General features: G+C 62.8%; 1 protein-coding gene across 1 annotated transcript; it reads left to right on the forward strand.

Moving 5' to 3' along the window:
* Positions 1–2139: 2139 nt before the first annotated feature.
* On the forward strand, positions 2140–21272 carry ASAP3 (ArfGAP with SH3 domain, ankyrin repeat and PH domain 3). The gene is made up of 26 exons (XM_037381710.1): positions 2140–2355; positions 6335–6407; positions 6818–6963; positions 8670–8744; positions 9057–9106; positions 9349–9475; positions 11692–11777; positions 12591–12666; positions 12798–12884; positions 13192–13301; positions 14213–14282; positions 15016–15103; positions 15506–15554; positions 15652–15839; positions 15962–16095; positions 16506–16600; positions 16909–17089; positions 17409–17494; positions 17631–17746; positions 17832–17899; positions 18041–18148; positions 18272–18515; positions 18611–18899; positions 19410–19554; positions 19757–19879; positions 20155–21272. Exons 1-26 carry the CDS (start codon positions 2233–2235, stop codon positions 20227–20229), a joined length of 3012 nt encoding a protein of 1003 aa, XP_037237607.1. The 5' UTR covers positions 2140–2232; the 3' UTR covers positions 20230–21272.
* The last annotated feature ends 811 nt before the right edge of the window (positions 21273–22083 follow it).

Raw genomic sequence — 22083 nt, forward strand, 5'->3', positions numbered from 1 at the left:
CATGACCTGGTGATGCCAACAGTGCTGGTGGCACGGTGATGGCTGGGGTACCTGGTGATGGCTGGTGGTACCCAGTGATGTCTGGTTATCTGGTGATGGTTGGGGATACCTGGTGATGGTCAGTGGTACATGGTGATGTCCGGGATATCTGGTGGTACCCAGTGATGTCTGGTTATCTGGTGATGGTTGGGGGTACCTGGTGATGGTCAGTGGTACACGGTGATGTCCGGGATACCTGGTGGTACCCAGTGATGTCTGGTTATCTGGTGATGGTTGGGGGTACCTGGTGATGGCCAGTGGTACCCGGTGATGTCTGGGATACCTGGTGATAGCTGGTGGTATCCAGTGATGTCTGGGATACCTGGTGATGGCCAGTGGTACCTGGGGTTGTGGCACACATTGTCATTGCATCACTTGTCTGGGGGGGTGGAGGAGGGGAGGAGGAGGAGGAGGAGGGGGAGAGCCCCGGGCCAGGTAAGCCGGGCGAGTGGCAGAGTGCTGTAGCCGCGCTTCTGTCCCATCCCCCGTGGGGCTGCGTGTCCTGGAGCAGCTGGGGGTGTCCCCGGGCCGTGCCCCCCCCCCGCAGTCCCCAGGCTGGCCAGGAGGTGGCAGGGCCACCCCAGCAAAGGGGCTGTCCCCCGCCCCGCGCCTGGAGGGACCCCGCGGTACACCGGGGAGAAGCGGGGTGTCTGGGGGTCCCGGCCCTGCCCGGGGGGGCTGCAGGGTTGGGGGAGGGGGTTTCAAGCCTAGCCCCCGCTGCTGTAAGCCTCTGCCCTGGGCTGCCCCTATGGCTGCTCTGCTGAGGCTGGTGCCCCCCTGATGTGTCCCCCAAAGGAGGTTCTGGGGGTGCCTGTCTGCTGGGGGGCTCTTACCCATCGGGACCCTCCACATTCCTTCTGCTCCCGTCCTGCCTGAGCTGCAGCCTCTTAACCCTGTGTCTGCCAGCGCTCTGCTGAGAGAGATGTCTCGGGACCTGGGTGGGTCCTGGGCCCCCTCAAATTGGGGTGGGCAGGCTGCACCCCCAGGCCAAACCATGGGCACCTCTGCTTGCTGGTGCACGAAGGATTGAACCTTTCAAGCGCAACCATTCACCCTATGGCCTGCAACGGCTCTTCCCGTGTCCCTGTCCGCCCCGTGCCCCCCAGCAACACTGGATTAGTGCAGGGCCGGGGCTGGCCCTGGTTAGGCACAAACCTGAGTTTTACTGAGCTCCACTCCAGGCTCAGGACAGGGGACGGGGGTCTGTCCCCCCCCAAACTACCCTGCGTGGGGGGTGCTGGGTGTGAGGGGCAACAGCGAGGGGCATGGGGGGGGTCTGCAAAGCAACTTTGCCCCCGTGTCATCCCCTCTCGTGGCAACCCAGCCCCACAGAGCACAGCTGAGGCTTTGTGTCCCCTTCTTTCCCATTTGCCATCAGCCTCAGCCCCATGGTGGGACGCACTCAGCATGTGCCCGGCCCCCCTACCTGCCTGGGGGTGTCTGGGCTTCCTCACCCTCCGGGATAAGCAAATAATCAGGGAACGGGACACCAAAATCCAGCTCCTCGGGCGTGTGAGGGCTGGGACGAGGCAAGGGGATGGGTGGCCGCTGAGGTGCCCTCAGGTGGGACACTGAGCCCCCTGTGAAGAGCCGAGGGCTCCAGGAATCGCTGCCAGCCCGGAGATGGATTGTCCCCTCTGCGTCCGAGGAAGGGCAGGGTGGGGGTGGCCCCCAGTTAAACCAGTCCTCTGGGGGGCCTGGGTGTAATCCCAAGCTCTCCCAGCGCTGCTGGTGTCCCCAAGCTGGGCGTCGGGTGAGCCCTGGCTGTGGCTGCCCCTGCTCCCCTCGGCTCCCACCGTGCCGGGACGGCATGGCAGTGCCACCCACCGCTGGGTGCTCGCCCCCCGGCCCGGGGGGTGCTGGGGTGCCGGGGTGAGGCCGGGGGTGCGGAGCCAGCCAGACCCCGCGGGTTTCCCCTTCTCCGGGGACCCGGCTCCCCGCAAGCTCCCGGAGTGGGGGACACCGGCGGGGCGAAGTGGGGGTCGGGGGGTCGGGGCGGGCACCGGGGCGCTTCGCCTTTAACGGGCGGCCGGGCGGGGCCGCCCACGTGACGGCGGCGGGGAGGGCGGGAGCGGGGGGGCGGGCTCGGCGGCGCGGCCGGTGCGGGGCATGGGGCGCTGAGCCGGGCTGCGGCACCCGGGGGGTCCCGGCGCGCTCCCGCTGCGCTCCCGGCGCGCCCCCGCCGCCCGCACCATGCCCGAGCAGCTCAGCGTGGCCGAGTTCCTGGCCGTGACCGGCGAGGACCTCAGCTCCCCGGCCGCCGCCTTCGCCTCCAAGATGCAGAAGTGCCGGGGGGCGGTGGGGGCTCTGGAGGAGGTGAGCGGGGCCGGGGGGGGGTCGGGCTGCGCTCCCCGCCTGGGAACACCCCCCGCACCCCACGCTGCGGCAGCCCTGGCACCCATAGGTGCTGGTGCAGCACCCGCTGCCCGCCCCGGGGGGCCATCCTTTCCCTAGGCTCCTATTTATTGCCCCCCCCCCCCCCCCCCCCTTCGCCCCCAGAGCCCGGTGCTGGCGGTCACCCAAAGCGGCTGCTGTGGGACCCTCGGGCCAGGGTGGCTGGTTGCATGTTCCGAGAAGCCCCAGCAGGCGCTTTTTGGGGGACAAGGTTTGTCAATAATGGCCAAAATTCGCTTTTAAAACCTCCTTTAAAGTTTTTCCTCCAGCTCCAGGTGCCCCCCGGGGACAGGGCATTCCCCCCCGGGGCCAGGACATCACCCCAGCGCCAGGGCATCCCCCGGGGCCAAGCAGGGCACCAGCCCCACGGCTCCAGCACCTTTCTATGCTGGAGCCAGCCCTGATGTGGTGCAGTGTCCTTGGGGGTCCCCCCTGCCATTAAATCCAGGGAGCATTTTTAACCTCCCCCCAAACTCCCCAGCATCATTTGTGGGAAGGGCGGAGGTGGCAGGGTGCCTTCGTCCCCCTTCTCCCGCCCGGAATAAAGGCGGTTTCCAGCTGGTCCTGTGACTTTCACCAACTCCACTTAGGGAAGGAATGGCTTTGAAGGACTGCCAGGGCTGGCGGGGAGCGCGGGGCCCCAGGTGTCGGGGCTGCCGGGGTCCCCGGGGGCAGTGAGATGGGTGTCCCCAGGCTGGAAATCTGGGGACGCACCATGGAGCATCCCCGTCCCCGCCAGCACGTGCTGGCTGCTGCCATGGATCTTCCTCTCCTCTCAGCCGGGAAGGGGGGTAGCTCCAGCCAGGAGGAAGCAGCAGGAATTTCGTTTGGCTGCTCAGAGAGGCTGCGGTTAAGGGGGACGGGGATGGGGGGAGAGGCGTCCCCCAGGAATGGTGGGGGTCTCTGCAGGGTTTGCTTAGTAAAGCTCCAGCAAGTGGGGCTGAGAGCTGGGAGTCGTGACTACCATTGTGCGTGCCATGAGGGGCAGGGGGCTGAGCCCCCCTGTCCCACCGGAGGCTGCAGGGAACCCCTCGGGGGGCTGAGCTGCTGCCAGACCTTCGGCATCCCCATGCTCCAGTCTGAGGGGAAGGGGGAAATCCAAGCCCCAGCCCCCTGCCACCCTCCGAGCCCTGATGGGGTGACAAACAGCTCGGGGGGGGTGGGGCTGGGGAGGGGGCGAGACTGTGATCAAACCGAGCCTTGGTCTTCCCCGTCACCACCCCAGGTCCCGGCCGGTAGCTTGGTGAGCAGGAGGGAGTGAGGGTTTCCTGGTCTTGCTGCAGCAGCTGCTGGTGGGAGGGGGTGGCCGCGTCCCACCAGGTCCCCAAGACAGGGACGTCAGGTCCCCAAGACAGCGTCAAGGCACGGCTGTACACGCTCATCTAGGAGCCAGTCCCAAATCGGGGGGACGGGAGCAATGTGGGTGAGGGCCAGCAGCTGCTCCTCCATGGAGGCAGCATACTGGCATTGGTCGGAGCTGCTCCGTGCCTCAGTTTCTCTCCTGGCATTAAAGAGGGCTGTCCCCTCTCAGGGGGTTTGTGTGACTTTGGGGTCCTTGGGGCTGCTGCGAAGGCAGAGCCCAAGGTCTCCAGAGTGGGCTGGAAGGTCAGATCCAGCCCTTGGTGGTTGGGGCTGGGTGCGTGTCCCATGGGACTGGGCACTTCCAGGCTGGGCCAGGGTGAGATGGCAGAGGCTGCCGGCATGTTCGGTGGCAGAGCTGGCGGCTGGGCTCCCAGCTCACCCTGTCACCGTGTAAATACACCACATCCCTGCCACGTGCTGCCCTTTGCACCCAGGGCAGCACCGCATCCTGCTCCTGGCCTGGCAATGCTGGCACCCCGGCCCCTGGCACCCGTGGCGGCTCCTTCGCCGGGCAGCACGAGCCTGGGGCGGGGGGGGGGAGGCAGAAGAATGGCCCCTATTGAGCATCCTGCTGGGGCCGGGTGGGGGGTGGCGGTGGCTGCTCGGGGTCCCCAGGCTGCGTGCCTGGGTGGCTGCAGCGCAGGTGTGGATCTGTCCCTCCCTCCATCCCCACGAGGATCCCTTGTGCTCCTGTCCCTGCTGTGCCAATGTCCTTGGTTTCCCCTCCTCATCCCTGGAGCCTTCCCGGGAGCCCTCATCCCTGAGCTGGTGTGGGAGGCGTTGGTGCTGTGGGGGGCTCCAGGCGTTGCTGCTCCCTGCTCTGGAGGGCTGTCCCCGTGCAGCCAAGGCCGCTGTCCCCAGCAGTCAGCGCCATGCACTGGGGATGCCAGTGATGCCCGCAGCCACGGCAGCACCATGCAGTGATTTCCTCTGCATTTACCACCCCAGTGCCTGGCTCTGCCTGCTCTGTCCCTACTGGTCAACTCATGGACCCTTCCCGAGAGACCCCGTGTCCTTTCCCAGATCGTCCCTGGTCCCTGCTCTGCAGCAGCCCAGTGTTCAGCATCCTGCAGCTGTGAGCTGGCACCAGGGTGAGCTGCCCCATGCGAGACACTTGGAGCAGCTTTGTCCCCATTGCATGGTGGTGTGTTCAGTGCATCTCATGCTGCCTCAGTTTCCCCTTCCTGGGGCTACACCAGGTTTCCCAGCCTGGCTTCCAGCCTTGGCTTCCCCTCCCAAGGCAGGGGATGCCTCTATAGCTCCTGAGAGCCTGGCGTGCCTGGATTTGGTGCAGAGAGGGGACATGGGAGGGCTTTGGGGCACCCCAACATCTTCCCTATTGTAGATGTGTTGCAAGACCCCTCTGGGTGGGGGGTTTGGCTCCTGCCTCAGCCCCGGTCCCCTCCCAGCTGGCTCATCCTGGCTAAAGCTCATCCACAGCAGCCCTTCCAACGAGGAGGGCCTCGGAGAGCGGCGCCGAAGCCAGGCTGACCCCGCTGTCAGGAAATCGGCCTTGACATCAGCCTGAAAACCTTCGGCAAGAGCTCGAGCAAGAGAGAGAGCGTCTTTATTGTAATTCCTCCGCGGTTTCATCCCTCACCCTTCTTGCTGTTCACGCCCTCTAAATATTTCCAGCCTGTTATCATGCCTCTGGTACCTGCAGCCAAGCCGCCCTTAACCCTTTCATGATCGCTGGGGCCAGCGTGTGTTCGGCTATGATGCTCGGCAGGCTGGCGTTGGGTTGGGGTTGGGTTTGCCCTGATGCTCAGTGAGGGCAAATGGGGGCTGCCAGGGTGGGGGGGATGGAGCGAGGGTGGAGGGACCGAGGATGGGAAGTGCTCTAAGTGAGCGTAGGATGTGGCTGGCTGGAGCTGCAGGGAGGTCTGTGGTGCTGGGGGCCATGGCCAAGACCCTGCATGATCTGGGTGTGTGCGTGGAAAGCTGCATCCCCGGTTGCAGGATTTATGTGATTTAGGTCCCTGTCAGGCACTGGTGGAAGGTGGGTCCCATTTTTGGCTCTGCTGGGAACCCCTGCAGGGAGCCGGGCACCCTTGCAGGTCTCTCCCACCGCACTTGGCCCTGAGCTGTGGGGACGTGTGGTGGGTACAGGCTGGTGTATCTGTGCTATGTGATGCTTCAGCCCCTCCTTCCTTGAAACAGCCCCTGCAAGAGCCAGGGAGGCATTTTCCATAGTTGCTGGGAGCTGCCAGGATCCAAAGAGACGCTGAGCGTGCTGGCTGAGCCTCTCGCCCCCTGCTACCGTCTTGCTCGAACCCGCTTCTCTGGGGGCAGCCAGAGCCCTGCCTGGCAGCCAAAGCCACAGGGACCACAGGCCTGGCAGGGGACAGGCTGGATGCTGCAGCTCCGCATCCCCGGGATGCCTCCAGCTCCTCTCCCAGCCCTGGGAGCTTGGCCGCTGCCCTGCACATCTGCATGGCAGAGCAGCAGCCTTTCCGAGGGCCAGCTGGGCTGGGGGGAGCAGCAGCCGCGCTTGGCAGGGCTAATGAGCTCCGTTTGTTTTCTTTCTTCGCTTTCATAGAGCCTGGATGGGGACCAAGCCGTACTCCAGAGGATCAGGAAATATGTGAAAGCCATTCACATCTCCGGGCTCAGTGAGTTGTGCTTTGAGAGATGATGGGCATCCCTGGACCACCGGGCTGGTGGGGTCTGTGATGGTCCCATCCTCCACCAATGCTGGCCACATCTGTCCGTAGGGTGATGCAGCTGGACAGTGGGGTGGCCATGAGTGCTGGCCAGTCTCAGGGGACATGGGTACCCTCAGCCAGCCAGTCTGGCAACACGATTAAGTGCCGAAAACTCTTAAAAAGATGTAAAATGGGAAACTGAGAACCTTAGGGAGGTTGTTTAGGGCACACTGCTGCTGTCCTGCAGCAGGATCAACCCAGCTCGGCTACAGAGCTGTGGAGAGATGGGTGTTGGTGGGACCTCATGATGTGACCATCTCTGGGGACAGGGTGCTGCAGGGCCACCCCATGTCCCTCACCAGTGTCTCCCCGCGCAGCCCATGTGGAGAATGAGGAGCAGTACAGCGAAGCCCTGGAGAACTTTGGCAACAACCACCTCTCCCAGAACAACCACGAGCTCTCCACCGGCTTCCTCAACCTGGCCGTCTTCACCCGCGAGGTCACCGCGCTCTTCAAGAACCTGGTGAGCTGCCCTGCATCCTCCTGGCATGCTGCTTGAGATCGGGGGGGGGAGGCTCTAACCACTGGGGGGGCGATTGTGGGGTTCACAGCGTTTCCTGTGCAACCTCAGCCTGTTCTCTGCATCTGGTTATTGCCAGGCTGGGGAAAATCTCCAGGATCCTTCTGGATTTCGAAAAAACACCCAGCGCAGCCCCCCTCCTCCCACTTTTGTTGCTCATGGTGGAGGGCAGCTATCCCCAGCTCCCATCCTGGGCTCAGGGACATGTTCCCGGACCATCTGATACCCCTGCTGCTGGATTTACAGCTCACTCCCAGCTCTGCCGGGGACGCCAGCGCTGGGATTCAAGGGGTGGTTGGGGCTCCTATTTTCTTCTTTCCTTTTCTTTCTTGCTATTTTTTTCTCACATCAATTGCATCTCTGATCTTGCTTGCCAAGAAGTAAATCAAAGCCACGCCGAGCTGCGCAGCGGGGCCTTGGGGAGCAGGCAGGCAGGGGCGGCTGCGAGCCTAGCCGGCAGCGTCTTCCCGACCACGGGAATGGCTCCGGTGGAGAAGTCGGTTCCCGGGGGAAGCTGGGTCCATGCAAGCCCCACGGCAAAGCCCTGGGGGAGGTCCTGTGCCACTGGCCCCCTCTCCGGTCCCTTTTCTATCCCCACTGCCAAGGAGTGTTTTTGGCCCCTGGCTCTGCTTAAGGAGATTTATTTCTGCTGCCCTTCCCCCAGCGCGAATTTCAGATTTTGGCATCTTCCTCTCCCAGTTACCCCAGTCTGGGCCTCCCCGCTCCTCCCCTTCCCCAGCCTGGCCGGACCCCCAAGCTCTGGTGGGGCTCAGTGGAACTGTGCTGGAGGAGTCGGACCGGTTCCCAGTGCTGGCCCCCCACCTCCTGCCCCACGTGCTGCTGGCGTGGGAACAGCCACTGCTGCTGCCCTGTTCCCCCTGCTCTCCCCACAGTGGGGTTACATGCCAGGACCCTCGACCAGATCCAAAAAGCCAGGTTTCCCTTCTCAGAGTCCCCCCAGATCTGTTGGAAGGGGGGTGCCCTGTCCCGCCTTATTCAGGGCTGGTCCCGTGCCCTGGAGCTGGGATTCTCCTGGGTGCTGCTGGGGACCAAAACCCTTGGGAACCTTCAAAAGAAATCTGGGTGCAGCAGGGAGGTCCCATGTGGGTGCTGGAGCTGCTCTGGCAGCACTGAACTGGGGTGCTGCCCCACGGAGGGATGCCAGGACTGGAGTGGGCACCTGCATCCCTGCCGCAGACCCCTGCGTGGCACTGGTGAGGATGGTGGGGGCCACACTGGTGTCCCCAGACCCTGGGAAAGTGGGACATTTTGGGAAGCTCCTTTGACATCGGCGGAGGGGGGGCTTTTTGCATCACGGGTCTGTGGAGGGGCGGGTGGCATCGCCGGGTGCTGTGCCATGGGGGGACGGGGACAGGGTGTCGGTGGGGGGAACAGCGCTGGTTTTGGCAGCCGCGGTGCTGATGCGGTTTGTGGGAAGGGCCCCTCGTCAGACATCTTGCAGCCAGCTCTGACAAGCCCCAGCCTGCCCCATGCCTGGATCCAGCCCTGCTTCCAGCCTCTTTAACCCTTCACGGGGCAGCAGTGGAGCTTGGGGGAGGTCCCTGGCACCAGGAATCATCCAGGGCTCCGACCTGACGTGCCCTGAGGTGAGGACCCCCATAGGGTAACCCCATCTTTACCCTCTGCAGGTGCAGAACCTGAATAACATCGTCTCCTTCCCCCTGGACAGCCTGCTGAAGGGGCAGCTGAAGGACGGCCGCCTGGTGAGTCCCCTCCAGCACTGTCCCCAAGGCTGCAGGTCACCCCTTTGGGGACATACTGCAGCGAGACCCCCGTCGCAGGTTCAGCTGGTGCCTGTGGCCAGGAGAAGGAAGGAGCAAGTACCCAGGGCTGGAAGGCAGCAGGGAGGGTTGGGAGTGACGGCAGCAAGGGGTGAAGCCGTGGTGGGGACATCCCTTGTCCCCAGGGAGCAGGGCAGGGTGCAGTGACGCAGAGCAAAGCCCTCTGCTGCTTCAGTGCCACCGTGTCTTCTGCCTTCCCTAACGGCTGCCACCCCCTCTCTGCTTTTGCCACAGGACTCCAAGAAGCAGATTGAAAAGGCCTGGAAGGATTATGAGACCAAAGTGTAAGGAACCCTCGGCCTCCAGCAAAATCCGCCTAATCCCCCTCTGCACAAAGGTGTTTTGTCCCGGGGCTACAGCCGGGCACTGATGGATGCCAGTTGGCCACTGGGAGGGCTCTGCTCCAGCCTTTCCCAGCTAGAGGGGCTGGAGATGTTTCTCCTCATCCCATCCCCACTGTAGCCCCCCACATGGGGCACCCCTCGGGGCAGGGCTGTCCCCGACCTGCCGCCATCCTGTCCTGCAGGGGGAAGATGGAGAAGGAGAAGGAGCGAGCCCGCTTGGCTGGGGTCATCCAGGCCGAGCCGTCCACAGCAGAGGTGGCCGAGGACATGCAGAAGGAGCGGCGGCTCTTCCAGCTCCACATGTGCGAGGTAGGGGCTGTGCTGGGGTGGGATGGGGGCGGTTTGGCCCCAGGGGGACACAGGGAACCGCTCTGCTCAAAGCTGCAATGGGACGTCAGAGCCTGTCCGTGTCCCTGCCACCAAAGCAGCCCCATGTGTGTGCTAGGGAGGATGCTCAGCTGTCCCCATCGTGTCCCTGCATGGTCCCAGCTCGGGTTTCCCCACCCTGTCCGCAGCCTGGGTTGCTGCAGGATGCGGCTGTGAGTGGCACTCGTGGGTTCCCCTGCAGCAAGGCACCCAGGGGTTCCACCTGCATCGTCCCGGCCCTGCCCCTACCCCTCTGCAAAGCCAGAGGCTGGCATCTGGGGCAAAAAGGAAGCTTTTTGGGTAACAACCCTGAGCGTAGATTTGGGCTTTTGCCCCATTCTCAAAACTGCTTGAAACTCTTGGTTTTGTTAGGGGGGCTCACAAGTGGCCCCAGATCTCTGAGGGTCACAGGGGTCCGTGCTCAGGAGGTAAGACAGGAATAGGTGAAGGATGGAGACCCAACGTCAGATCCCCCCAGTGAGATAGGACCCAGGTGCCCTGGCTCCAGACACCCCAGCAGCCCCGTAAGTGTCTTGAGAGTGACACAGAGTCAGGGATGAGTCCCCCGTGGGTTGTCCCAGGGGTGTCCCACATCCCCGGGGGCCAAGCGGCAGCATTGGAGCCCGGTGCAGCCCCCTCCCCCCCGCCCCCCGGCAAAGGGCTGGGGATGTGGGGAGGAGGCTGCGCGCGCCGCAGTGGGGCCAGGGAGCTGGGACCCGGCCAGATGAGTCACTCCCTTGAATAGCACCACTGTGAAATAAATAACAGCACATGGAAATGGGGGAGCTGCAGCCCGGCCGGGGAGGGGCCGCTGCCGGCAACCCTGCACAGGGTGGCTGCGTGCGAGCGGGCACACGTGTGCGTGTGTGCTGGCGTGCACGAGAGCTGCTGGCATGCGCGAGAGCTGCTACTTTCCCAGGGAGCCTGCGTGGGGGTGGGGGGGCAGCTCTTCTAGGGGGCTGGCCAGGGCTGGGCGGGATGTGTTGCATGTAGATTTAGAGGTAGAGATATTTGGTGCTTCCTGGGGTGGGGGTGCGATCCCATTTCACCCCAGGGGTGATGCGTGGGGTGGTTGCATCTCCCCACCATGGGCCATCTCACACCCCCAGGGGCTGTGGGATGGATGGATAAAGCTGGACTTGGACCCAGGCGGTGCTGGGAGCATCCCTTTGCTCATGGGTCTCAGCCAGCGCTGGCCGGGACCCTTCCCTGTCACCGTCAGCCCTGGGTGTGGGTGGCAGGGCAGGGGAGTCCCACTGGAGCTGGGCACATGTGGCCTTTTCCAGCCAGGACTTTGTTCAGGGGGTGCAGTTGGTGCTGGGCACCCTGGGGCTCCAGGTTGAATCCTACGCTGGCTTTGCACCTCCAGCTTGCACGGAGCAGTTAACAACCCTCCTCAGCCTGGGTGACCCCTCGCTGGGGTGCCCAGAGTGCCGGGACACTGGGAAGCTCCATCCCACCGTGGTGCTTCCCCACCATGGAAAGCCTCTGGAGCTCAGGGCTGCCTTCTCCTTCGTCGCCTCCCGCTCAAAACCATCCCCCAGCAGCTGCGCCAGGCTGGAGAGGAGCTTGCGGGGGGAGAATCTCGTCCTCCCTGTATTTTGCTCAGGGCGAGCAAGGCTCTGGGTCTTTTCTGCCTGCAGCTGATGGATGGGTTTGATGCATAAAGCTGAAATTCCCCATCCCACGGGACACCTCCGTGAGGACTGCAGACCTCCGGGGCTGATGTGCCACAGGTGCTTGCTGCTTGAAATCTGATTTTTTGGGAGCAAAGGGGTCATGTCTTAAAAAACATTGGGGCTATTTTTTGGGTTTTTTTTTCTTTGCGAGCTGCCTTAGATTTTGGTTATTTATTAACTCCAGAAGTAATGAGCAGCGGGAGAAGCATGCTTGGCTGGAAACCCCGGGGGCCTGCCTCAGTCCTTGAACTTTTCAGGGCTTGGAAGACTTCCAGAGCCAGGTTTTCTGAGGGTGGTCCCCAGTGAGCTGCCTTCAAATCCAACACTGTGACTCGACTTCTTGAAACCCAGCCAGTTTTAACCCTCCTCCCCATGCCGGGAAGGGAGGCAGGGGCCAGGCAGGCTCTTGTTCTTTCCTCCAGGATATTTTCAGCCAGTCCTCATCTCTGTCACCTAACCAGGTGTCTTCTCCTCCTCCAGTACCTGCTGAAAGCCAGTGAGTCTCAGATGAAGCAGGGACCAGATTTCCTGCAGAGCCTCATCAAGTTTTTCCATGCTCAACACAAGTAGGTGCCACCCAGGTCAAGGTGGTTCATCCCCAGGGTCAGCCATCACCCCGGGAGGTCCCCTGGGGATCTGGGGGAACCTTCTCCCATCCCAGCTCCATGAAGCTGTTGGTGAAGATGCTGGGCAGAGCCAAGCTCTGTGGTTGTATCTGGGGAGTTGAAACGTGCTTTGTTGGCTTGAGGAGCTTTAAACGTGTCTATGGGGGCTGGGGGTTGGCTCGGGATATATCCGATGATTTGGTTTCTGGATAGATTTCCAGGGATGAGTTCAGCTGAGTGGCTCTGCCGTTAGCCGTGGGGCTTGTAACGAGGGTGTTTGGAGCAAGGATTCACATCCCCTCATCTTTCCTGCTGCTCCGTGAGGCTGGAGTAGCAGCGTGTGGGTGTCATGTCATCTTCTCCAGCCTCTGAGTGGGGAAACTGAGGCAGGGAGGGGACAGTCGTGTTGGCTAAGAGCGTGCCCTCGACTGGGGCTGTGACCCAGAGACCCCCAGAGCCTGGCCCCCAGCAGGGCTGGTCCCAGTGAGATGAGCTTGGATTAAACAAGAGGCCAATCCTGCATCCCAGACACCCCAAATGTTTGGGGGATCCAGGTCCCATGTGCCGGGCTTGGCCTTTGGTGGGATCTTTCCAGGTCCCAGTAGCAAGGGAACCACAAAGCAAGAGCATCTTCCCAGGGCGGGGGTGGGGGGAGTTGCTGTGGTCTCCTCCCACATTTTCTCTAAAAAAACTCTTTTTTTTTTTTTCCTTTCTTTTTTTTCCCCTCCTCCATTCTCCCCATCTGCATCTTAATCACATTAAATAAATGCCCAGTTTCTTCCAAGACGGCTGGAAGGCTGCCCAGAACCTCTACCCCTTCATTGAGAAGCTTGCTGTATCCCTCCACGCGGTAAGTACCCCCCCCCCCGCCTGCCATCCAACACCGCTTGGGACGTGTCCCCTGAGATGCCACCCCCCGTGCCAGCCCCTGAGAACGCCCGCATTCAGCACAGCAGTGAGGGCAGCTGCCTCCCTTTCCAGCTTCACCAAGCGCAAGAGGAGGAGGTGAAGCAGCTCACGCAGACCCGCGATTCCCTCCGCAGCATCCTGCAGCTGGAAAGCAAGGAGGTGAGACCCCAGGGTGGGCAGGGAAGGAAGGTTGGGAAGGTGCTGGGTGCTGAGGAGGGGTGAGTGGCCTGGGGTTACCTTGGGGATGGGGAGCAGCAGGGAAAGGGGGAGCTGGAGACCAAAGGAGACATCCATGGAGCAGAGTAGGAAACCTGGGAGATGCTCAGAGGCTGGGAGGGGACAGGGGTTTCTGACACCCTGATGGACACTTCACCCACATAAGGACGAGGTCACTTGGGGGCAGCAGCCACCTCTGAACCTCTCACTTTGCTTTTTAAATGCTATTTTCCCCCCCTGGTGAGCTCAGGAAAACCTGAGCAGGAAGAACTCTGGCAGCGGCTACAGCATCCACCAGCACCAAGGGAACAAGCAGTACGGGACGGAGAAGTCAGGATTTCTGTACAAGAAGAGCGATGGGTGAGGACGAGTGATGTTTACCCAGAGAGGTCTTGGCTCCATCCTGGTGTCGCTGTGGGCTGTAGGAGCACCACACTCGCAGAAGGCCCCGGAGCTGGAACACCCTGAGGTGGAACTGTTGGGATGAGGGTTTGGTCACTGTTAGGTCTTTGGGTGCAGTTGGTCCCATCTGGTCTTAAGCATCCGTCAGCCCTTGGAGAATGGGATTTTTCCCCAGGCTGGAGGCGACCTGAGAGCTTGCAGTCAAGGGTTGGTGGGTCTCCAACTGCAGCTGGGGAAGGAGGAGGTCTGGAGGTGCTGCAGGAGACCTTCTCCCATGATGGTTTGGTGTCATCGGCCCATTTCTTATATGAAGGTCCCCAGGTGGCTCTGGTGCCCAGCGTGCTTCTTCCATGACGCTCTCCTGGGCGGCTGGCTGGGCACAGTGACTGGTGCTGTGTGGGTGTAGTGTCCTTGGATGTGGGTCTCCAGGAGCAGCCCAGTGCCAGGTTCACTGTGAAGAGCTGGGAGCTGTGCAGCTGAGGAAGAAATTCCTTATTTCTTGGGCATGGAGGGAGAAAGGATCCTGGTGGGATCACCTAGGGTGAAAAATGAAATGCTCAGAGCCCCAAAGAGGATGTCTTCACCTTCTCAGTGGACCTCTGAGTGATGGGCACCAGATTTTGAGTGGGTGGCTATGTGCTTTGCTGAACTGGGGCTACCAGATCTGTGATGCTTTTGGCCGGCGCGGCCTGTGGCCAGCCCACTCAGTGGGACATTTTGTGCTCTGTGAGTTACAGGAAGCACAATGCCACGTCCAGAAAGCCACCAGGGCTCTGCCGAGGGCTGCTGTGGGTGGTTTGGGAGGTCAACGGATGTGAGTGATCAGGGCTGTGCAACGCATCCTCACTCCTCCTCTTCCTCCTTCTCAGAATCCGCAAAGTGTGGCAGAAGAGGAAGTGTGGTGTGAAGTACGGCTGTCTGACCATCTCCCACAGCACGGTGAGGAGCAGTGGGGGGCTGCAGCCCTGACCCTTCAATGCACCCTTTGAGCCTGGGTAGCTGTTGGATTTTAGGTTTAGCTTTGCCTAAACTGGTTGCAAATCCGCTTGGCTTAAAATTTAGTACGAGCTGGGACTGGATGTACTAAATGGGGTCCCTTATAGAATCACAGAAGGGTTTGGGTTGGAAGGGACCTTAAGGACCATCTAGTTCAGCCCCCTGCCCTGGGCAGGGACACCTCCTGCTAGACCAGGTTGCTCCCAGCCCCATCCAACCTTGGGCACTGCCAGGGATGGGGCACCCAAAGCTGCTCGGGGCAGCCTGCCAGTGTCTCACCTCTCTCACAGGGAAGAATTTCTTCCTAATATCACATCTAAATCCGCCCTCTTACAGTTGGGAGGGGATGGTGGGTTTGGCTGGGGCAGCGAGACGGGCATTGAGGCTCCAGACAAGACCGAAGGGGCTGGGGTGGGTTGTGTGGGGTGAGTGCTGCCCCCTGGCGGTGGAGGCTGCAAACTGCAGCAGGAACAGAGGACATGGCTCAGAGACGTCTCCCAGCTCTGTTCTCCTGCAGGGGGTCGGGGAGGGTCCGACTCGCCTGGTTATCCCAAGAGGGACCATCTGGAGATGGTGGTTGTCCCACCGGAGTGCCACCGGGGGCACGCACTGGATGATGCCCCACATCCCACCCCTTCCTGGTCCTTCAACCTGCCTCCATCCTCGCACCCTGCAGATAAACCGTCCCCCTGTCAAGCTGAACCTCCTCACCTGCCAAGTGCGGCCCCACTCGGAGGAGAAGAAATGCTTCGACCTGGTGACGCGTGAGTGCCTGGGGTGGGATGCCATGGCTGGGGTGGGTGTGTTTGACCCGGAGGCGTCGGAGCTGCAGGTGGGAATTCCCTTTTTGGAGGAGAGCATTCTGAGCGGTTCTCCCAGCGGCCACTGGCCCCTTGCCAGCCCTGCCGTGGCACTTGGGCACCCTTTGCCCTTTTAATCCAGCCCTGGCTGCTGTTATGGAGGAAGGACCAACCTCCCCAAGGAGATCTAGTAAGCTCAAGGCAAAAAGAGGTTGTGACAGGGCTCAGGTGATGGAGCAGTGGCATGCAATGATTTAATTTTAGATTAAAGCAGCCCTTTTGGAGTAGTTTCAGCTCCTTCCTGCTCTGCTGGGCATCCCCAAATCTCCTCCTCTCACCTTCTCCCCCCTCTCTCCATCCCTGCAGACAACAGGACGTATCACTTCCAAGCAGAGGATGAGCAGGAGTGCATTGTGTAAGTGCCACGGCCCATCTCCACTCCTTGTGGTGCCGGATCCTCCTCTGCCTTCCCCATCCTCCTCCTCCTCCTGACGGGGTTTTCTCCTGCCCAGGTGGGTCTCGGTGCTGCAGAACAGCAAGGATGAAGCCCTGAGCAACGCCTTCAAGGGGGAGCCCAACAGCGGTGGGGCAGCAGCAGGCAGCGGGGCAGACGGTGGTGTGCAGGAGCTCACCAAGCTGGTCATCAGCGAGGTGAAGAACATGCCAGGAAACAAGCAGTGTTGTGACTGCGGGGCCCCGGGTAGGTCAGAGCTTGGTGTGTCCTGTCCTCCCTGCTGGGTGTGGGTTGGGTACCCGGGGTGGGTTTGCAGCATCCTGGGGGGCTGGGTGGTGATGCTGAGCCCCCCGCCATTTCCCCTGCAGACCCCACATGGCTCTCCACCAACCTGGGCATCCTGACATGCATTGAGTGCTCTGGTATCCATCGGGAGCTGGGTGTGCATTACTCCCGCATCCAGTCCCTCACCCTGGATGTCCTCAGCACCTCTGAGCTGCTGGTAAGCTGCGCCCCGAGCCCGGAGATCTTGTGGCCACCAGGAATCACCCTCTGTGGCTCCCAAACCTTCTGGGATGCAGAGTTCATTTCTCCTTCATCCCATTGGTGTTCAGTTTGCTCCAGTGCTTGCAAACCTGCCCCAGTTTCCCCAGTGGCAGTTTGCAGCCTCTAGCACAGTGGCCTGGGCAAAGTGGTGGTGGTGGTGGTGGTGGGGCTCTGCAAAGCCACTTGCTCCCTTTTAAAGCAAATGTTCCCTGCCATGAAAGAGCATCATCCTGGGGGAGATGCTGCTCTGAGGTCTTGGGTGGATCCAGTGGATTCCTTCCCTCTGCCCCTGGGATTGGGGAGCTGGCTGGGGCAGGGCGCACGTGGCCAGGAGGGCTCATCTCCCCCGTCCCTCTCTCACTGCAGCTGGCTGTCAGCGTCGGGAACACGCGCTTTAACGAGATCATGGAGGCCATGCTGCCCGTGCAGGACTGCCCCAAGCCCTCGGCCAGCAGCGATATGTGAGTCAGCCACTGGCCAGGGGGCTTGGGGTGGGCTGGGGGAAGGAGGAGTGCACGGTGCGTGGTCTATCCTTGTCCCTGTGCTGCTGCCCATCAGCTCTGAGACAGCCCTGGGATGAGAGGGGTGGGGGCCCTGGTGTCATCACCTGGGTTTTGGTGGGGTTCTGCACCTCTTTTGGTGGTTTGCCCCTGGTCCCCATGCTTCAGGAGGAGACAGGAGCCCAGGGTGCCTCCGGCTGCGGTGGGGATGGAGTGGGGGGCTGGTCTCTGTGCCCACCTGAGCCAATGCCGTGCCACCCTTCCCCCAGGGCTGCCCGCAAGGAGTACATCGTGGCCAAGTACATGGAGCGACGCTACGTGCAGAAAAGTGGCCATGACGACCCCCACCGCCTCTGGGAAGCCATTCGTGCCCGTGACCTGCTGGCCCTGCTCCAGGCCTTTGCCGAGGGGCATGATCTGGCCAAGCCCCTGGCCAGCCCCGAGGGCCAGGTGAGCCCCACGCAACCACCGTGGCCATCCTGCTCCCCCCACCTGGCAGCAGGAATGGATTTTTCCCCTCTGGGTGCCCATGCTCAGGGTTTTCCCGGCCTTTGGGTGGAGCTGTGCCCTTGGGAAGATGAGCATCCTCGGGTCCAGCTCTGCTCTCCCCTCCATCCTGTGGGAGATGAGCATCCTCGGGTCCAGCTCTGCTCTCCCCTCCATCCTGTGGGAGATGAGCATCCTCGGGTCCAGCTCTGCTCTCCCCTCCATCCTGTGGGAGATGAGCATCCTCGGGTCCAGCTCTGCTCTCCTCTCCATCTCATGGCAGGACCAGGGTGAGCTGGCACTGCACATGGCCGTGCGCCACGCCGACAGATCATCCCTTCCTCTGGTGGACTTCATCATCCAAAACGGGTGCGTCCCCAGGCACTGGCAGTGTACCCTGCCTGCTCCCCTGCCCGCTCCTCTGCAGGAGGATTGTGCAGGAGCACAAGGGACTGATGCTTGTGTGCTCTTGAGCTTTGAATGTCTTGCCGGTGGCCCTGCGCAGGGGGATGCTGGACCGGGTGACACAGGACGGGAACACGGCATTGCACTACAGTGTGCTCTACAACCAGCCCAACTGCCTCAAGCTGCTCCTGAAGAGCAAAGCTGCCTTTGCCACGGGTATGGGGCTGGGGGCTGGGGCTCTGTGGTGGGAGCAGGATGGCAAGGCTGTAAACAGGATCTTGTCCTCTCATCCCTCGGGCAGTGAATGCAGCAGGCGAGACAGCTTTGGACGTGGCGAGGAGGCTCAAGCACACCGAGTGTGAAGAGCTGGTAGGTGGGACAGAGGGATGGAGATGCTCAGGCTGGGGAGAGGGGACTGAAGTGCTGGGGGAGGGCTGGCACAGAGGTGAGGGGCTGCCAGGACCTCCCTACTCTGTGCTGAGACCCTCCCTGATCTGCCCTGTCCGGCAGCTGGAGCAGGCGCAGGCAGGGAAGCTCTCCCTGCAGATCCACGTTGACTATGACTGGGAGCCCCCCCAGGAGTTCCCCTACGACAGCGAGGACGAGCTGGAAGAGAAGGTACCCGTGGGGTGGTGGCAGGGGGTCCCCACATCCCCAGTGAGGGGGCTGGGGTGTGCAGACCCTGGCAGGGGGGGGCCTGGTGGCAGCAGGGCAGCCCTGGAGCCAGGTGTCTGTCCCCAGGTGAGCCCCCTCCAGCGCTCCTTCAAGGGCACGTCGCCGCTGGCCGCCAGCCCCCCGCCCGCCTGCCCCCAGACCCGCTGGAGCTGCATGGGGATGGACATCACCAACAAGACCTACGAGAGCATCCTGGTACCCTCACGCCCCGCGCCCCGCCGAGCCCACAGCGAGGAGATCCCCCCACCGCTGCCCCTCAAAAACCCCACGCGGGGTGGCTCCCGCCCCAAACCCAGCCACAGCCCCACCGGTGAGTCCGGGGGGGTGTGTGTGTCACACGGTGGGGCTGTCCCTTCGCCTGGACACCAGGTTTATTGTCCCCGTTGTGTGTCACCCCTGCTAAAGAGCGCCCTGAGCTTCCTCGTCAGGCATCGGAGCCGCACTTCCCTGGGTCAGCGGAGGCTCCGGTGCTGCGCAGCCTCCCCTCTGCCGGCAGCGTGGGCACCCTGGATGGCCCCCCCGGCCCCCCAGCCCCCAGCCCCCGCAGTCCCACCGAGAGCCGGCGGGCAGCGTACTGGGAGACCCGCTCGGAGACGGACGGCAGCGGCACGCGGCGGGGGCCGGAGCTGAGCCCCCCACCCGGGCAGCCACCACCAGGCAGCACAGCCCCTGACATCCCCCCCGTCAAGTTTGGGTAAGGACGTGCCCCCCCCTCCCAGCTTGGGGGTGCACTGGGTGTTGGGGGGGGGTGTGTGTGTCATTGCATGGTGCTAGTGCATCGCCTTCAACCCCTGCCAGCCCCCTCCCCAGGCATGGGGAACCCCAAATTGTCCCTGGGCAGCATGGAGCAAGGGGGTCCCCACCCTGACCTGGAGTCCCCAGGGGACTTGATGCTGGCCCTGGGATGCAGGAAGGGATGAGGGCAGCCGTGGGGTGCTGGGTTGTCCCTGGAGAAGGTACCAGATTATCTGGGGGTGACACCAAGACCCTGTAAGTTACCACATACATTTTTTTCTCTCTTTTTGGAAGTTGTGGTGGGATGGGTTCATTTGAGGGTGCTGGGACCCTTCTCCATCAGCATCCAAGGGGCTGTGGGTGGTCCCTTGGGAGAGCCCTGAGCCCATTAAGACCTTGCAGGAAAGGGGATGGGGAGGGGAAGGCACCAGCAGAGAGGGGGTGACACTGTCCCCGTTGTTCCGGGCAGCTCGGAGAGCACCCGCTCGTACCGGCGCATCAGCGGCATGGTGGGCAAAGCAGGGTCAGCTGTGTCCCCCCAGAGCCCTGGTGGCCCCGAGGACCCCGCTCCGAGCAAGGTGCCCCCTGTGCCCATGCCCAGGAGATTTGCTCCAGTAAGTGCCATGACTCGGGGGGGATGTCTCAGAGGGACTGCAATGCCGGGGGGGTCACCCTCTGCATCCCTCTGCATCTCTCTGCATCCCAGCTCCCCATACCCTGGGGTGGCAGATGGAGGGGTCAGGGTGTCGCATCCCTGCACCCCCCTTAGGGGTGGCCTCAGGGGGGTCTGTCCGCCCCTTGCCCATTCCTTTGCAGGCCAAGGGGAGGCAGAAGCGGGTGAAGGCGGTGGCTGACTGCAAAGGGGACAAAGCGCGGGAGCTGACCTTCTCCAAGGGCGAGGTGATCGTGGTGACGCGGGAGGAGGATGAGCAGAGCTGGGTGAGTGTCAGCATCGCACGGACAGATGCTGGGGTCCCAGTCCTTGTCCCTCCACCCCCTAGTTCTCTTCTGGAGGAGGCTGAGTGTTCAGGGGGGGCATGAATGGGTGCCCCCTGCCCCATCTGTGCATGGAGGAGAGCTGGGAGGGCTCCTGCTAACGTGTCGCTGCAGCTTTGCCTCCAAATCCCCCTGGGAATTGGGGTGGTAGCCCCAAAGCTGCCCCCCTGCCTGAGATGGGACTCCCATCCCCCTGACCCCCCTCTCTGCACCTCCAGGTCGGCTTCATCGAGGGTGACGGCTCCCGCACCGGAGTCTTCCCAGCCAGCTTCGTCCACCTCTTGCAAGACTGACTGGGTGGCGGTGGCCCCGTTTGTCCCTGTCCCCCTGGCCGGGACCCGAGGCAGCTCCCCGCCGGCTGGTGAGGGCTCGGGCGCAGCCCCAGCTGGGGGGGCTGGCAGGGCTGGGCCACGAGGGACACGTGCCTGGGACCCTGGTGTGGGACCATGCAGCCCAGCTGGACACTGCCCTCCAAGGGGGCTCGGAGCCCCCCCACTTGAGAAGACCATCCGTGGACGGCAGCTGCAGGGAGCTGAAGGGCTGGCGCCTGCCCGGTGGGGAGGGCAGAGAACAGACGTGCTCGCTGCACTAGTGGGCTGAGTTTCTGTGCTGGCCCCTGGTGCCCCCTGCTCCCGCGGCTCTGCCGTCCCTCCCGTGGGCTCTCCTGCCCTTCCCATGGGCTCTGCCCATCCCTGGGGCTTTCTTCTCCCCTGTCTGCAAGGACTTGGGGCGGGGGGAGCTGCATTCGGGACCCCCTACCCTCCTCTGCTGGGGAGCTCTGGGCCCCCCTCCCCAGCCTGGGGGGGGAGCAGGGCTGGGGAGGGGCCGTGCACCCCCCGGCCGCCTTCCCTACCCGACTGTGAAGCTTTTGGGATGGGCAGGGAGTAGAAAAGGGCTTTTATTGACCTTTCTGGGGAAGGGGGGGGCGGGGTGGCTGGAGGGTCTCTGCACCCCACCTCCAGGCTCTGGGAGCTGCCTGGGCTGGTGGGGCTTGGGGGTACTGCAAAGCTTCCCCAAAACTGGTAGTGTTGCCTGTTTTTTGGGGGGGGGGGGGTGTCAGGTGCCACTGCAGAGCCTGCCCATGGCCCTCGCCTGGGGTGGGTGCTGGATCACCGCCCCAGCTCTGGGGGTCTCTTCAAGGGGATTTTGCAGCTTTTTCTGGGACCAATGTCCCCCTCATGCTGGTGTCCCTCGGGAGCCACCTGCCTCCATATCCCTCCAATTTACCTTCTCCCCCTTCTCGTTTGTGTGTCAAATGTTTCATCTCAGAAATTGGTCTCCCCCCCTCCCCAATATTTTCTGTCTCTGGTTTCTAATAAAGCCGTCGTTTTTGTAAGGGCTTGGGTGCCTGTGGGGGGGGCACAGTCCCTGCCTCAGGGCTGGCAATCCTGAACCTGGGTGATGCTGGTGACATCCCTGGAGGCTCCCGAGCACCAGGGTCTTTGTGACCTGCTGGTGTCCACCAGGGATGTGACCCTGGGCTTTGGGGGTGTCGCGTGTGGGGAGCACTGTTTTGGGGGGGCTCTGTGTGTGGGGTGGGGGTATGCACCAGGCTGGGTTGGGCAGCCTGGTTCTCTGCTGGAGGAGGCTGGGTATTCAGGGGGTGCACGGATGGGTGCCCCCTGCCCCATCTCTGTGTGGAGGGGGGCTGGGAGGGATCCAGCCCCGCACAGAGCGGGGTGCTCACCCTTCGGCCACCCCATTGGGAGGTGGGGCAGGGATGAGCGAGGGTCGCATGCTTGCCATCACCCCCCCCCAACCGAACTGGCTGTGCCTCTTGGGCCTGGGGGTAGCATCCCCACTGCGGTGCCCCGCCGCAGCTGCCCGGCCAGTGCCAGGGGGGCTCCCAGCACCCGCTGCAAGCTGGCACACCACGCACCGGGTGCTCCTGGGGGGGCTCAGCGGAGCACCCACCAGATTTAAATGGCTGCGGGAGGCATTGGGGTGTCACTTGTCATTGTGGCTTCTCCCCTCCCTGGGAACTCGCTGGCGCAGGACACCGGGTGTGGGTAGAGCAGCCCCCTGGCATCGTGCCCGCGCCCCTCGGCGCTCCCTGGCTGAGACACGTTGGTGGCAAAGCCACGGCCAGGGCTTTCCCTGCCAGCACCAGGCTCCATCCCCACGCTAGGCAGCCCCTTGGCCCCCCA

Source organism: Falco rusticolus, chromosome 3 (genome assembly GCF_015220075.1).
Source record: "Falco rusticolus isolate bFalRus1 chromosome 3, bFalRus1.pri, whole genome shotgun sequence".
Taxonomy (NCBI): domain Eukaryota; kingdom Metazoa; phylum Chordata; class Aves; order Falconiformes; family Falconidae; genus Falco; species Falco rusticolus.